This window comes from Myotis myotis, unplaced genomic scaffold (assembly GCF_014108235.1).
Source record: "Myotis myotis isolate mMyoMyo1 unplaced genomic scaffold, mMyoMyo1.p scaffold_m19_p_5, whole genome shotgun sequence".
Taxonomy (NCBI): Eukaryota; Metazoa; Chordata; class Mammalia; order Chiroptera; family Vespertilionidae; genus Myotis; species Myotis myotis.
In genome coordinates, this window is record NW_023416357.1 from 1,643,009 (window position 1) to 1,659,271 (window position 16,263).

At 61.2% G+C, this 16,263-nt stretch overlaps 1 protein-coding gene across 3 annotated transcripts in view; it reads left to right on the forward strand.

Annotated features, from left to right (window-relative positions):
• The window catches only part of ARL15 (ADP ribosylation factor like GTPase 15), a 219,406-nt gene extending 204,247 nt beyond the window's left edge, over nucleotides 1-15,159 (forward strand). For all 3 annotated transcript variants that reach the window (XM_036309004.1, XM_036309008.1, XM_036309007.1), the window contains one exon: nucleotides 13,398-15,159. In XM_036309004.1, coding sequence (XP_036164897.1) covers nucleotides 13,398-13,550 — 153 coding nt within the window. In that variant the 3' untranslated portion in view covers nucleotides 13,551-15,159. The remainder of the gene's footprint in view (nucleotides 1-13,397) is intronic.
• The last annotated feature ends 1,104 nt before the right edge of the window (nucleotides 15,160-16,263 follow it).

Genomic DNA, 16,263 nt, shown 5'->3' on the forward strand with positions numbered 1-16,263 from the left:
TGTCTGCGAGAGGCCTTGGGCTCGCCCATAGCGCCCTTCTCTGCATAATTGGTCAGTGTTTTTAGGTCGGATCACCGCCGCCACTGCCCAGCGTTAACGCTGCGCCGCTGCCATTGGACGTGAAGTCCGAGGGGCCAGCCGTCCTGGGAAAGGCGCGCCCCGCGCTTGGGCCTCACTGGGCGGGCGCCTGGGGAGCGGTGAGCACTTAGTTTTTATTGGCGTTTAGAGCCTCTCCGAGCGGACAGATAGGAAAGTAGGGCTGCGATTGGGCTGGAGGCCAGGCCGGAGGGAGGGCGGCTTTTACCGGCGGGGCTCTGGCTGCCGGGCTCCGCTATTAGCAGCGCCAGGCGGGAGGCCGCCCTCCCCTCCGCGGCCTCGCTGGGGAACCGCCTCTCGCGAGCTGTGGGGCAAGATGGATGTGTCACGTAGTAAAAGTTTAATGTCCGTTTCGTTAAATCGCCTGCTGCCAGCAGCTGTTGCGTTTAAGAGCTCTCTGTGGCCGGGCTTCCATTTCTCCCTCCATTTATTTGCTGTCCTCCCTGGAATTTCGGTTAAACAATAAAAAATTACACTTTCAAGTTGGTGTGCAGTTGCGTACTTGAGATTGCTTGTGAGTGACATGGGGAGCCTTGAGCAGAATGGCCGCCCTCCGGCCTCCAGGAATCTAGTGTTGGTCTTTGTGGATCCTGCAGGCGGGTCCCCCTAGGCCAGTGCCCCCCCTCCGCCCCACAGGCGGGTCCCCCGGACACAGTGGCGCGGCCAAGCAGCGCCTCTCACTGTCCCTGTTGTAGCGGTAACTGAAGGTCGGGTGAAGGCTGAGATGACACTTTAGAGCAGCGGTTCTCAACCTGTGGGTCGCGGCCCCTTTGGCGGTCGAACAACCCTTTCACAGAGGTCGCCTAGGACCATCCTGCATATCAGATATTTACATGACGATTCATAACAGTAGCAACATGACAGTTATGAAGTAGCCACGAAAATAATTTTATGGTTGGGGCACAACATGAGGAGCTGTATTTAAAGGGCCAGAAAGTTGGGAACCACTGCCCTAGAGGGAGCATTTTCATCAACCTTTCCACGGACACCTGTCCGAGAGCTCGGCCCGTGTCCATGAGCGTCCCAGCGCGATCTCAGGCCGTCCTCTCCAGGAAAACTGCAGGAACCACAAGAACGGCCGAGCAGCCGAGGGGCTGTGCCCACGGCACCACTCAGCCTCCAGGCGCCTTGCGTCTGGGTGTCACCTTTGGGCGTTGCTCCTCCCGCCAGATCGGGGGGCGCCTGCAGGTGCCATTGTGAGCAGATGGTCTCTCGGCCTCCATCACCTTCTAGGGCTGAGCTCAGCCACTTCGAGGGGCATCGGCTCTGGACTCAGGGTAGCAGAGGTCCTTGGCCGTGGCGTCTGTTCGGACAACCCTGGAAGGTGTCGTCCGTTAGGTCTGGTCGCTTCCTCTCGTCCTTCCCTCCTGCGGGGTCAGGAGGAAGCGCTCACACTCTCCCTCCCCGAGCCTACGTCGTTTCCCTCCTAGACTCCAGGTTCTGTGAGGCCCTCTTCGCGGGGTACTTCCTCCCCCGCCTTTAGAAAGGTCTTGGGAAGGTGACGCAGAGGTGGGTTGGGTAGTTGCTTTTGGAAAAGGCTCTGAACTTGCGCCCAGAACACGGCCGTGACGCTCCGCCCGGTGCAGTGCCAGAGAAAAGGTTTGCGTGTTTCTCTGTCGTAAACGCGGCACCGGCCCTGGGATGGCCGTGGCCTGACGTTTTGCTGCTTCTGTAAACTCCTTTCAGTCCATCCGTACCCCCTGGATGCGGGCACCCTGGGAGCTGAGGGGTGGCGGCCGGGCCCCGATTCCTGGAAGTGGATCGACACGGAGGGGCGCTCCTGTCCTTCGCCTGGCTCCGGTGTACGCGACGTGCCATTGCCTGAGCTCCTCGTCTTTGACAGGCTCACTTTTAGCCTCCATTTGCCAATCGCAGCTCCCTGCGGCCTGCTTCGTTATTGCCAGGCACTGGACGCAGCTTACGGGCGCCACTCCCGTCACAGGGACCTGCGTCCAGTGCTACCTGCACCCAAGGCGACAGTGAGTGACAGCGACCGCAGACCTGGCTGCATCCCCCTGCCCTCCCTCAGTGCCCGGGTTGGCTGCCGCCCAGGCCCGGGCCAGGCTCACGGCTTCCAGGGTGTTTATAGTGCGAAGCACAGCTTCATTGGAGTAAATTCATTGCTCAACCCAGACAGGGATCCAGTTACCGATTTTTTTTCTTTTTTGCTTATTTGTTATTTAGAAGGCCTGGGCTGGGAATAGCAGGTCCGTTTTGTAACTGGTCTTTGTGCCAGAGGTAAGAGCCATTGGCAAACTGTTCGCAGGAGGGAGCTGTGGGCAGGGCCGGCTGGCGGGCGGTGCCGGGTTCCGGTGGCTCACACCCCCCCCCCCCCCGGGGCAGCTGGTACGGAGCCTGTGAGGGTTGGCTCCTCGCTCCTCGCACCTCCCAGCGCATGTTTTCTGCATCTTTGCCCGGTTCTCTCTCAATAAACACAAACTCCCCTCCTTATCAGCTGTACGTCGTTTGAAACGCTCTCAGCTGGGTTTTCTGTAACATAGCAACGAGCGGGCGTGGGCCACGGCTGCCCTTCCGGGTGGGAATACAGACACCGACAGACAGAACTGAGCTCTGCGGGCAGCGAAGGGGGGCCTGGCCTCCCGCAGCCGCGTGTGTCTGAGGCAGCCGTGCCGGTGAGCTGTGCGGAGTGCGCCTGCCCGGCCAGGGGCATCTCCCCCGCTGTGCGGAGGCCAGGTGTGCAGGGCGCGCCCACCCCCAGCCCCGCGCCCCCCTGGAAGCTGCCATGACCGGGACCCGCCCGCTGGAGCGCGTGTGGCTGGAGCCGGAGGCCCTGTTGCCCGGCCCGGTTGGTCCCGTTTTCCGGCTGCCGTCGAGTGTCGGTGCTGCGAGGACGCTGTGGGGATCGTGTGGGGAAGTGCATCGCTCTCTGTGTTATTCCTGGGGTGAGTGGCAGGAAAGGGCAGGGGCTATGGCTGTGCTGACCGTGGGCTGGCGTCCTGCCAGGGGAGCCTCGGGCTGCGTGCTCCTGCCACCACCATCTTTCACGGGAGGGCCGGTAGGAGACACGCCAGGGTCACGTAGTCGGCAGAGGGCAGAGCCAGCATTTGAACTTGACCACCTTGAGCTGCCTCTGCCCGGGCCAGGCACAGGGGTCCTGCCTGGGGCTCCGTCCCACCTCCCGGGCCTCGGCCTGGGGCCCCCGGGTCCCCTGCCTTCAATGCTGAGCCTCCAGCTGCAGCCCCAGGCCCGGGGCTCCGTGTCCGTGCTCGGCGTCAGGGGCAGGGCGTGGGCTCAGGTGCACAGCGCATGTGGTCCATGCTCACGGGGGATGTCCAGTCCAGCGCGTCCCTCTCCTCCAGGGAGCCGGCTACTTGACGGGCATGATCTCCCATCAGCAAGCACCATGGGAAACAGAATATTCCAGAAACACGCTGATGTCTTTTAGGGCATGTGGGTCAGTGAAGATGAAGTTAGCCGTCTTGAACACGTTGCTGGAGAGGATGTGGGTTTTATCAAAGGCCGTGGGAGGAGGCGTCCCTGGGGACCTGACGGTCATCCGTCCAGTCCTGTTAGGGAGCAGCTTCTTGGGTTGAATGGGTTGCTCACCTTCTCCGTGAGCTCAGGACACGGACTCGGGCATCGGGGCTTGCCCACTGCATTGCATTGGGTAGAACTGGCAGAAGGACGGACGCCTGCACAGGAGGGAGGAGGGCCAGGAAGTGCAGACAGTGGTTGTGGGAGGGACCCGCAGCCCCCACCCCCCCCAAGGCGCCGCCACTATCTGAGCTGCTCCTGTGCTGGGACGGGCAGGGCAGGTAGTCCTAGGGAGCAGCCTGGGGGGGTGCTGAGGTGGGGACGGGCAGTGTGGGGCTGGCCGTTGGCAGGAAGAAAGTGAGGCGGGGTGTTCGGAGGCTGGTTCACGCCAGGGTCTCCCTCCTCCCCTCCACCCCCCGCTGACCGGGGGTAGTCATTGCACCCACCCGGGCTCGGTCTCTATGTGTAAACGAGAGGCTGCCCCGGGCCTCTGGCTCTAAAATCCTGACTCGAAGAATCTCTTTCCCATCAGCCATTTGGAATGAATCTTATTTCCGATTCATCTGAACAGTTTGAAGTGCTGTTTGGAATCATTAAAGTCACACTAAGAACGGCTTGAAAAGGAGCGAGTAAGATTGTGACGGTCTCCCATGACGTTGTGTGTGACAATCTGCTAAGCATTGTTGAGCCAATAAAAGTGAGAGACACATGCCTCCCGCGTGCTTCAGAGACGGCGAAGGGAGCCAGCACGGCAGCTCCCCAGAGGCCTCGGTGCCCCTCCCGATGTGCCCCGAGTCCCCGGGGCCTCTCCGGTGCGTCTCCGGTGCGCATGGCTGCGGCAACCCCGCTGTGCGTCAGACAGGTGCCTTCTCTGCCCTCTGTGACCTCCCTTTCCTGAGGGTCACCATCCAGCACCAACGAGAGGACCCGGAGTCACGGTCCACGTCATTCATCTCCGTGCCCACTGAACATTTCCACTCTCGCGACCTGCAGCTGGTCTCCCGTCCTCAGAGGTCGCTGTGCCGGGTAGCTTTTGCCCGGGGGGGCGGGGGGGGGCGGGGGCGGCCTGCCCGCAGGAGCAGCTGCATCGTGTTTTACGCATGTTTCATGGTCTCCAAGGTCTGCTCACCAGCGCATCTGTGTGTCCAGTGGGGGATGTGAAGATGCTCTGGTGGGGGGGGGGGGGGGAAGCGGGGGAGGGGGGGGGGCTACGTGTCTGTTTTGAGCTCAGCGTCTCCTCTGTCTGCCCTGGACCCGAGCCTGCCTGGTGCAGGGGGTGCCAGGCCTGCCCGAGTCTGAGGGTGCCCCCTGCCCAGGAGGGGGTGTCACGCGTACACGCTCCTCTCAGAGGTGCCGTTCTCATCCATCATCCGAGGAACTCGGGCTGGTTGAGGCCGTGTAGCTCCTTCCAAAGCTCCCAGGGCCTCTGTGCCCGGGTACCCGGGAGGTGTCGGTCACTCAGAGCGAGCCTTCCCAGGACCGCGGCTCGCAGACCATCTCCAGGGGTGCTGGGCCTGGGGTGCTGGGGTGCTGGGGATGGGGTGCTGGGCCCAGGGTGCTGGGCCTGGGGTGCTGGGGACGGGGTACAGGGACAGGGGTGCTGGGCCTGGGGTGCTGGGCCCGGGGTGCTGGGGATGGGGTGCTGGGCCCGGGGTGCTGGGCCTGGGGTGCTGGGGATGGGGTACAGGGACAGGGGTGCTGGGCCTGGGGTGCTGGGGACGGGGTACAGGGACAGGGGTGCTGGGCTGGGGTACTGGGCCCGGGGTGCCGGGGATGGGGGTGCTGGGCTCAGGGGTGCTGCGGACGGGGGTGGTGGGCCCGGGGTGCCGGGGATGGGGGTGCTGGGCTCAGGGGTGCTGGGGACGGGGGTGCTGGGCCCGGGGATTTGCTCGGCTCCCAGGTCAGCAGAGGTGGAAACGTGCTGTCCTTTGAGGCACTGGGTTGTCACACTGAGTGCCCAGCCCTTTCTCTGGGTGGGGCAGGGATCTGTCTGTGCCCCTCAGTGCACGCGGGCCTGCAGCTGGAGCAGTGAAGTCCTGACCCACCCCGTGAGCGCCCCTTCTATCCACCTGCCTCAGCCCCTCCCTAGGAGCCCCGGGCTGCCCCACAACTGAGGGGCAAGCCTGACCTCCCCGGGCGCCTGTAGGAACAGCTCCGGCTCCTCCTCCGCGTCCGTCTGGTTGGTTGGTGCCCTCCTTGCAGGAGGCATTGCCTACGCAGACAGGGAACCTTTGAGAACAGGACAGGGGTGGGGGACACCTGTCATACCTTCAACAGTGAAGATAAAGTAAATAAAAAGGCACGATTCCTCCCAGTCACTATGGTCACTGTCACCAAGCGGCAAACATCCGGGGACTGTGCCCGAGCAGAGCAGGGACCCTCCCTCTCACAGTGAAATGGCAGCGCTTCCCTGGCCCCGGCACAGGGTGGTCAGGCCTCACCGGGCGCACTGGCCGGGGGCGGGAGCAGCTCACCTCACTGCGGCCCCGGGTTCAGGTCTCATTCACGAGGAGCCTGTGGACATCGGAGAAGGCCCGGCCGGGACTCACCCTGATGACGGCCAGAATTCCTCGTCTCCGTCACAGAGCGGCCGGCTGGCCGGCCGGGAAGGATCAGAGTCCCCAGCAAACCGCACGGTGCCGCCACAGGCGGGGGCCGGGGCCGGGGCCGGATGGGCAGGCTGTCACCAGGTGCTCCTTGCTGGAAAGGTGCGCCCTCACGCCGATACGGCCACAGAACTGAACCAGACCTCACAGGGGAAGTGCGGCCGGGGGTGGTAGTTCTCAAACGGCAGGTGCCTGGGAACCTGCCCTCGCGTCGCCAGCGCGTCCCGCTGTTCATGATTTATTTATTTATTATTCCTATTTTAAATACATTTTTATTGATTTCATAGAGGAAGGGAGAGGGAGAGAGATAAAAACATCAATGATGAGAGAGAATCATTGATCGGCTGCCTCCTGCAGGATCAAGCCTGCAACCCAGGCATGTGCCCTGACCGGGAATCGAATCATGACCTCCTGGTCCGTAGGTCAACGCCCAACCACGGACCCAGGCCAGCTGGGCTGCTGTTCGTGATGTAGACACACTGTAGTCCCTCCCTGAGTGAAAGCACCTACAAAAATCAGTCCATGTTCGTTTTTACTGGTCTCCTGTTACGAATGGGAAATGTAAGCTGCTCCTCTTATGGACGTAGGTCCAGGGTTAGAACTGGAAAGTCTTCACGTGGGGTGCCTGCCTGGCTGGCTTCCATGCAGGGAGATGGTGGGATGTCGGGGCGGGGGGCGGAGTGTGGGGGGCATGGAAGGCAGGGGTCGCCTGTGTGAGACAGAGTGAGGTAGGGGTCGCCTATGTGAGGGGAGGCAGGTAGGGGTGACCTGTGTGAGGGGAGGCAGGTAGGGGTGACCTGTGTGAGGGGAGGCAGGTAGGGGTCACCTGTGTGAGCGGAGGCAGGTAGGGGTCACCTGTGTGAGAGTGAGGGGGCCCTGCTGGGGGCTGTGCTCTCTGCTCAGGACGCGGTGCGGGGCCGTCCGTCCCTCGGGGACGGGGACACGTAGGAACCTGCGGACAGAGGCTCCCGAGTCCGGTTGGTTAGCCCCTTCCCTGTCTGTCAGTCACTTGGGTACGAGCTGAATAGACACTAACCTCACATTTCTGGAGCCACATGGTCAAAACAGCGCTTTATATTCGGTGTGAAATTCTTACAATGAGGCCCAGCTGGCAGGGGGTGGGGAGGGGACTGATGGGGGCCAGGGGGCTCCCCGCTCGCGGCGCTCAGCTTGTCCGTGCACGAGGGTCTGTGAGCCCCAGACGCAGCAGGACGGGTGTCCTGCGCCTGAGCGCCAGGAGTCTGAGTCAGTGTTTCCTAAAAGGATAGAAGCCACTCAGGTAGGCGGGAGGCCATTCCCGGCCTCGCCTGTTGAGTAATTTGCCCATTTAGGGAACTCTTCAATCGCAGTTAATACATTATGTCTTCCGGCTTTTTCAAGGAAGTCCTTGGCTTAGTAGCCTAATTTAAGAGGGGGTGGGGGCGCGGTGCTGCAAGAGAGGGGGGTGGCCCTAGCCTGTTTGGTTCAGTGGATAGGGCGTTGGCCTGCAGACTGAAGGGTCCCGGGTTCGGTTCCGGTCAAGGGCACGTCCCTCGGTTGCAGGCTCCTCCCCAGCCCGGGCTCTGGTCGGGGCACGTGCAGGAGGCAACCAATCGGTGTGTTTCTCTCACATCGACGTCTCTCTCTCTCTCTCTCTCTTCCACGCTCTCTAAAATCAGTGGGAAAATACCCTCGGGAGGATGACAGGAGTCGGTTACGCGAGTTTATCTGAGCAGAAGCTGGAGTCCAGCAGGCGGGGCTGGTCGGGTGCCTGTGGCCCTCGCCACCTCCTCTCCTTCCTGCGTGAAGACGAGCCCTGGGGCCGGGCAGCTGCCGAGGGCTCTGGGCCATTTCCCCTCCCGCCACGTGTGACGGCGACCAGGCAGCAGGCAGTTCGTCACTGAAACGAGCACGGGTGGATGCCGTTCCACGCCGCTGTTTGTATTACCCTCTTATACTGGCGCGCCTCCTGGTTGTGTGTGGTTGGCACAAGCCTTCGTTGGGCCGGCACCGGCGTTAGATGATTTCATTTTCAAATGCTGGCATGAAATTGCCATCTTACTGCCCTGGCTGGTTTGGCTCAATGGATAGAGCGTGGCCTGCAGACTGAAGGGCCACGGGTTCGATTTCCTCTGTTGTGGGTTCCTTCCCCGGCCCTGGTTGGTGTGCTCGGGAGGCAGCCAATCGATGCGTCTCGCTCACATCAGTGCTTCTCTCTGTCTCTCCCCCGCCCTTCCACTCTCTCTCTAAAAAAAAAATCAATGAAAAATATCCTCAGGTGAGAACTAGCAAAGCAGTTTGCCATCTTATGGGAACACCGTGGGGTGCGGGGGGCAGGAGCGTCATCGTCTGAAGGGGAGATGGGACTGTGTGTGTAGCCCGAGTTTGCTGCCCAGGAGAGCGGGGCGCGTGGAAGGCGTCGGGCGGCCGCCCGTGGGAGGGCGTTCGTGGCGCGGAGACGCGTGGCACGGAAAAAGCAAACGAGAAGGCGTGACCGAAGCCCAGTGTTACCATCGACAGGAGCTTCTTGGGAAAATTCTGACTGTGGGCCCGTGTGATGATGGCGCCCCGTGTGAGCTGACGCCAGCGCCGCGGGGTGAGTGCATGGCGCTGAGGCAGGGGTCCTGTCTGCGTGGTGCCCGCCTGCAGTCCCTGACCCGAGCAGCCCTCACCCTCGGGCCCGGCCACAGAGCCCAGGGCGGCCAGGCCCCGCGCAGCCGGCGGGGGACCGAGCTGCGACCCGTTGCCGCCCCTCAGGCAGACACAGCTGTGGGTGAGTGATGCCCCCCGATGCCTCGTAACCTCGTGAGATAGAGTCCCGACCCCCCAGTGGGCACTCTGACGCCAGGACCCTCGCCGCCCGCCCGCCCAGCGGGCCGTGCATATCAGGGAGTATTCAGCTGGAAAACGCTCCTGGAGTCAACTGCACGGTGAGCGCATCTAGCGAGGCGGCCACTGAACGCGCACTCGCTGGGCGGCGGACCGTTTTATATGCCGGGCGCCTGTCTCACACGAGCGTCTCTGATGTGCGGGGCATCCGTGCGTTAATTCTCTCTCCTGTCTGGCCCGGACCTGCCTCCATCCCATGCGTGCAGGGAGAATGTTCTCAACATCCATCTCTGATTGCCAGGAGAAGTGCTGCCTGGGTAGGTTTCTTCCTCGTTACAGTATTTGATTTCTTGAACTAAAGTGAAATCATCGCTGAGTGTCATCCCCAACGGGGGGACACAGAATCCAGTGGAACCCCTCAGAGAGGCCAGGGCCCCAAATGCTGCCCTTTGGAAAGAGTGGAGCAGAAATGATCACAGACAAGGGGAGAGGCGGGAAGGAGGGGTGTGTTGAGGGCCAGTGGGCTCTGGGGAGGGGGACCTGCTCCAGGTGGTGGTGGGACATCTCGCCTGCACCTGTGCGGAGGCCAGCCGGTGCTCCCTGCACAGCAGTGCTTCCAGCCCCGAGACAGGACGGGCCGGTCAGAGCTGCGCCCGGGGGTGACGGGCCGGCACGGGGCTGCCACTTCCTGGTCCCCGTTGCTCCGTGAGGGGAACCCTGCCACTCCGTGGTCATATCCCTGGGACGTGCCCGTCTTATGTTTATCTGTCAGTGACACACTCAGCACCTTTCAAGGGTTTCAACATCCCAGGGCCGTGGGCGAGGAGGGGCCGCTGACGCTTTGAAGTGGCCGCCAGGAATGCGCTGAGGAATCTTCATGCCCGGGCATTCGGCCTCCGGCCCGGCCTGGAGCTGCCGCCGGGCCTGTGCACTCTGACAGGGGAAGGTCACCCAGCTGAGCTGTCCCTGAGCGTGGCCGGTCAGACAGCCATGCTGGAGGCCCCTTGCCAACCCGCATTCAAGGCGTGCGCGCCCCGTGGGGCGCGGTGGGAGGTAGACAGCCGCTCCCCGGAAGGACAAGGTCCCAGCGGTTCACTTGCAGATGTCCGTGGCGAAACACCCCCTCGCGGCCAAGTTCAGGGCTGTCGGTTGGATTCCCTGGGCCAGCGGTGGGAGAGAGGGCGGACAATGAGCATTTCCCTGCGATTGTCTCCCCCAGGGGACACCCCAGGCTCCTGAGCGGGTGTAGATGAGCAAACCCCTCCCCTTGCACAGTCAGCGGCACCCTGGACGGACACGTGGGCTCCCAGGGGCCCGGCACCCTCTTCCCAGCCCTGGCAGCTATGTCACCCAGACCCTCCTCCCACCATGGGGTTCAACCTGTGTGGCCTGTCTTCCAGACACAACACTCACTGCCTCCTCCTCCCCTGTCCCCAAAGTCCCTCTCTCCTCCCCCCACTCCTCCCCCTCACCTGTCCCCAAAGCCCCCTTCCCCTCCCCCCACTCTTCCTCCTCCCCTGTCCCCAAAGTCCCCCTCTCCTCCCCCTCACCTGTCCCTAAAGCCCCTCTCTCCTCCCCCCACTCCTCCCCCTCACCTGTCCCTAAAGCCTCCCTCTCCTTCCCCCCTCTCCTCCCCCTCACCTGTCCCTAAAGCCCCCCTCTCCTCCCCCCTCTCCTCCCCCTCACCTGTCCCTAAAGCCCCCCTCTCCTCCCCCCACTCCTCCCCCTCACCTGTCCCTAAAGCCCCCCATGCCCGCCTTGTTTTAAGTGGACAGCGGTGAGGAGCCCCTGGCACCAGCAGTGCCCAGGGCAGGTCAGATGGCAGTAGGTCCCGGGCTCCCAGCTTGTTGTCAGCTTGGCCCAGGCCCTTCCCTGGGGACCACCTCGGCTGGGAGCTTCGTTTCCGGGTCAGCAGGAGCAGCTTAGTCTGCGTGTGCCCCACGCCAGGCTGGTCCTCAGTGGCCTCGAGAGCAGCCTCACGGGGAGCTAAAACCTCGCCGTGTGTGTGCGTCTGCGTGTGTGTGTGTGTGTGTGTGTGTGTGTGCATGTATGCACATGTGTGTGTGTGTGCGTGCGCGTGTGTGTGTGTGTGTGTGTGTCCGGAATTGCAAAATGTCACCTATTTTGTGATCATGTAAATTGAACATTGTTTGCAAATGAGCTGTTGACAGCTACCAGGTTGGGTCCGTGCGTTTTCGAGTGAACCCTTTGGAGGTCTTGTCGGGATCACGCGCAGTCGTGTTTATCCTTTTCTGTGTGAATCTCGGGGGAGTTCTTGCCACCAGACCTCTTCCACCGCTGATACTCGCACGCTGTCCGTTGGGTGAGCCTAGGCCTGTGGCGAGGGTGTGACTTCCTTCCCAGGCCAGATCGTGGTGTCCCCTCGGCCCCTCCTGACGGAGGCGTGTGGGTCAGGGACCGGGTGCGTCACCAGCCCGGGCTCCCGCCTCTGTATGGAGGGGTGGGTGCCGTTTGAAGCCCGCTCCTGGGCGAAGCCAGCACCTCTGACTGTAAACCCCTGGAGTGTGGCCTTGAGCACCTGCCCCACCTGCCCCTCCTGCCCCTCCCCCCCCCCCGCCCCGCCCCTATCACCCCCGCCGGCCGCCCTCGGCCAGGACAGGCAGGTCCTCCAGGCGGCGGGCCCTGGCGCTGGGGCCACACGGCCGTTTGCCATCCTCTTGGCTGGGAGGGTCCCAGGCCCCAAGGAAGAGAAATGAAAAGGATGGAGCTGACACTCTCCCTGAGGGAGAGTCCTCGTGGCATTCTGACAAGCCCCTGGGGCGTTTCCTGGGGCCGTGGGCCCACTTTCTGCCGCGAATGAGATTTTCGTTTCTCGGAACCCGCTCAGGAGCCTCCACTCCCAAGGCCTCGTTTCTTAGTGATGGCGACAGGAAGCAGGAACCGCAGGCACCTGTGCAGGACCTGGGGACGCGCTTGCACTGTGCACGCTCATGGATGTTCCTGAGTTGGCAGGAAACTCCGTATGCTTCTCCCTCCTTCTCACGGACGACCGTGCACATCTCCGCGCCACGAACGGCGTCTCTGCTGCCGACACCGGCCTGGTGCTCGCGGCGATCGAGGCAAAAGGAAGCCGTTTGGGAATGGCGTTAAGAGTGGGACACTCTCTGTGGTGCTGGGTCAGGACCCACAGCTGTGGGCGGGATTCTAGAAAGTTCCGGACTGAGGGGAGCCCTTGGCGTTTCCCATGACGCCTGGGATGGAAGGAATGTGTTGGCCAAGAAAGAGTTGAACATGCCTCGCTGAGGTGGTCCCGACGGTGTGCTGTGTTACGGACCCTCCCTGGCTGGCCATACAGAGGGTTGGCGTGGGGGTGTCGGGGGTCATGACCTTAGTACTGTATCGTGCCCTTGGAGGGAAGGCCATCGATGCTAGCAGTCATGACGATTTGAAATGTATTTGAAGCCAGGAGTTGGTGATCCTGGACGCTGCTCCTCGGTATCCCAGCCGGCACCCTAAGCAAGACCCGTGACGGGTCAGTGACCCAACCACATCCAGTTCTAGGTCTGGATTGTTCCCTGTGGCATCCGGGGCCAGGAGGGGGCGCTGGGAGCCCTCACGCATGCAGGTGTATTTGTCCATGTTTGTCTGCACCTGCACGCCCTCGGCTCCCACCCTCTGTCCTGAGGCCACATTCCCCGTCTCAGAAACACATACCAGATATGGAAGGAGCGAGAGAAGAGTAAATTGTATTTTTGTTCTGTGTGTGTTTGATCCAAATAACTGTCTTGAGTAGAGGATCGAGTGCAGACGGTGCTGTAGGTTGTCACCCATTCAGGAGGTGACGGGCTGACAGGTGAGAGGTTGGCCCTGCGTCATTCTGCATGGCCGGGGTCCTTTCTGGCATCTGCAGGGTACTTTGCCCTGTGCCGTCGAGCCTGTGGTTCTCTCTTCAGCTTCGCCAGACCCCCGGTAAGAGTATGGATGGCGTTGCAAGCAGGCCATTTGCCCCAAAGAAACAGCCTGGCCAGTGTGGCTCAGTGGTTGAGCGTCGACCAATGAACCAGGAGGTCATGATTCAACTCCAGGTCAGGGCACATGCCTGGGTTGTGGGCTCGATCCCCAATGAGAGGCATGCAGGTGGCAGCCAATCCATGATTCTCTCTCATCATTGATGTTTCTGTCTCTCTCCTTTCCTTTCTGAAATGAATAAAAATGTATTTTAATAAAGAAAAAGGAAAAAAAGACATTCCTGGGTCACCCAACACATCCCCGCATTCTAACCACAGCTGTGATGGGATTCTAGAAAGTTCTAGGCATCACAGTTCGGACAGGTTCTCCTTGAAACCCCCTACTTGATCACTCTTCACATGTCGGTATGAGAAAGGTCCTGGTGTCATTAACAACATGCTGGTCTTCTCTGTCCCCCTCAAGGTCAAAAAGTACTTTGAGCTGGAGCCGCTGGCACGCGGACAGCGCTGGATCCTGCAGCCCTGCTCGCTGGGCGACGTGGCGGCGCTGAAGGACAGCTTCTCCCGGCTCATCCAGCTGCTGGAGGAGAAGGACCAGGAGGCCGCCAGGATGTGAGCCTGGCAGGAGCGGTTCCCGGGCCTCGCGCCTCATGCTCGTTCTCATTTCCTGGCGTTTGGGGTAAGGCGTCCTCGTAGGTCGGCGTCTGCTTTCGTGTTATCTCAGACTCATCTCTCTGCCCCAGAGAATATTCCGCACGTCCGTGGACGACCGTCGGCATGAACGTCAAGCACACACTACTGAGAGACTCGGTTCTCTGTTTACCACTGCCCGTCTCCGCCGCGTCTCTCCGGCCCCACGCGCCCCGCCTACGCCGCAGCGACGGAGCGCAGGGCTCGCGGGCACCGTCCCCGGAAGGGTCCGGGAGACTCGGAGCCCTGCCTCCGCCCCCGTGTTTGGGGCGCAGTGTTCTGTGACTGGGCTCCCCAGAGTATGTGTCCCATTTCACCATGTCTCGGGGGGTATGTTATGTTATGTTATTTTTTAGTTTTTTGTATACTGGCCTTACAGATTATGGGAGGAAAATGAGCACCAGAAGCTTCAATTAACCCGCATCAAAATGGACCGTCCGCCACGGGAAAGCGGCTGAGGATTTAGGGACAAGACGCATAGTTTCCGACCCTGCGTCTGAAGTCCCCGCTCCCCGTTCCGAGACGCGTTCCAGGACACCGAGGCACAGCGCTCGCGTCCGATTCCTGCGTCAGCGAGTCCTCGGCGTTTTTTTAACGGAAAGGTTGCCCTGCACAAAGCTGAGCTGCGACTTGCTGTCGGGGTCTTTTTCTAAAAATCTTGTGTCTGATTAAAATAGAAAAAAATAATTTTTTAAAATAACAGGTAACGTTTTTAACAGCCACCCAACAGAGGCTTGTCTGTGCCGACCATGGTGTGAGCGGCATGGATTTGACCGACGAGAATCACGTGTCCATCCAGCCGTCACGCGCCCCGTTCCGTGAAAAGGCGTGTCGGTATTTCCCGTGTAAACCTCGATTTTCCGGGGTCTCCATGTGCCCCTAACAGTACTCGGGGGCTGTGGCAAGTACAGAACTCTAGCACCCAGTCAGTCTTTGCAGCGAACGTTTTGTTTCGTTTCCCTGACATGGTAAAGTGGCATAGAGATGAAGGCACAGTTTTCCTGAAGCTTGGCACCTTTGCCCTTTTCTAAATCAGGAGCAGTCGGGGCTAGGGAGGTTTGTAGTTGAAATACGGTGGGCACATTTTGTAGATTTTTGACCACTTGCGATTCTAAGCGGCCCAGTGACAGAAACTGCCCCTCCCCTGAGCACTGGAAGCATGTCCGGGGTTTTAGGGCCGTGGCTGAGCCCCAAACACCGCAGCCCGCGCTGTCACAGCCGCACTGCCATGGCGACGGGGCGCCGTCACACCCTGGAAGGTGTGGCGTTAATTGCAGCGCTTGTGGTTTCACCTTGTGGGCGGGTTTTAATGAAATCATTACCTTTGAGACATCAAACATCATCTTGAAGCTTTTTATTTTTTTTTAATTGAACGGATCCAGAAGATTCATCTTCACATTTGTCTGCGGCGACTTGGGTGTCTTGACACTGTAGCCGCGAGCAGCACAGCACCATCACCCGATGCCCAGGCCCCGTCCCCCTGATTCTGTCCTGTGTGCTCCTCCTCCGTGACAAATAAATGATGATCCGGCGCCTCCTCGCAAGTTCATTCCACGCAGGGTGTCGTCTGTGGAGGCGCGGCTGACTGCCCGCAGCCATCTGCTCAAAGGCTTCCCGTGCGCGTGTGCGTGTGTGTGTGTGCGTGAGCGTGTGTGCGCTCGTGTGTGTGTGTGCGTGTGTGCGTGTGTGTGTGTGTGTGTGTTCACGGCACGCCTCCGCAGCCGCCACTGCCTGCCCGCCCGCCGGCGGGAAAACACAATCCATCAGTGCCCGCAGCAGCTGCCTTTGACAGGTTCCTGTCTGACGCCTACTGCTGTACAACTGTCAGGAGGGCCCCTCGTCTAGCAGCTTCCTGTCCTCGTGACCCTGGAATGTGCCACGTTTCGGAAATCCGCATGGGGGAGGGGGCCTCGGGGGGGGGGGGGCGGGCAGCGGGCGCGCGTCCTGTGCCCACTGTCCGTCACGGCCACAGGTGGCCTGGTGGGCGGTTCCGTAGCACAGTCTGTTCTGTACTCCGTCCCCGCCTGCTGGTCACATTGGCGGGAGTTACCGGTTTTGTGCTTTCTCAGCGGAAGCAGGTGCCTTTTGTAACGGCACCTCATTTCCACGGCGTGACTATCCCTGTCGCCGGGAGTGTGGCTGCTGGCGAACGCCACGCCCTGCCTCTCTGTGGTCGCAGTTGCCAGGCCGCAGGACTTGGTCATCCTGGTTTGTAGTGACCGCCCCCCCCCCCCCCACGCACACACACACACGAAAATAAACGCTGAGCAGAGCCGGTGCCAGACCCGTCCTTTCCTGGGAGCAGGGGTTCTGTTGACACCGGGGCCCGTGTGAACCTGCAGAACAGGTCCTGCTGCTCGTGGTCAGTACCAGCGATGGACTGACCTCCTAGGGAGCCGCCCAGGACTGCGCCAGGCGAGGAAGGTGGGCTTGTGGTTTGTCCCGGGCACAGTTCACGTGGCTGGAACCTCCCCCCACCTACCCCCCCCCACGTGAGGGGAGACGTGGGTGAGGCATCACCCTCAGAGCAGCTGGGAGGGCCTTTCGTGCCCTTAGTAAATGGGTAACGTTGTAAGCGGCTCAGAAAATACTGTGCAGTGGCAGGTCCACCTCGGAGGATGAGCTGGCTGTGAAAGACA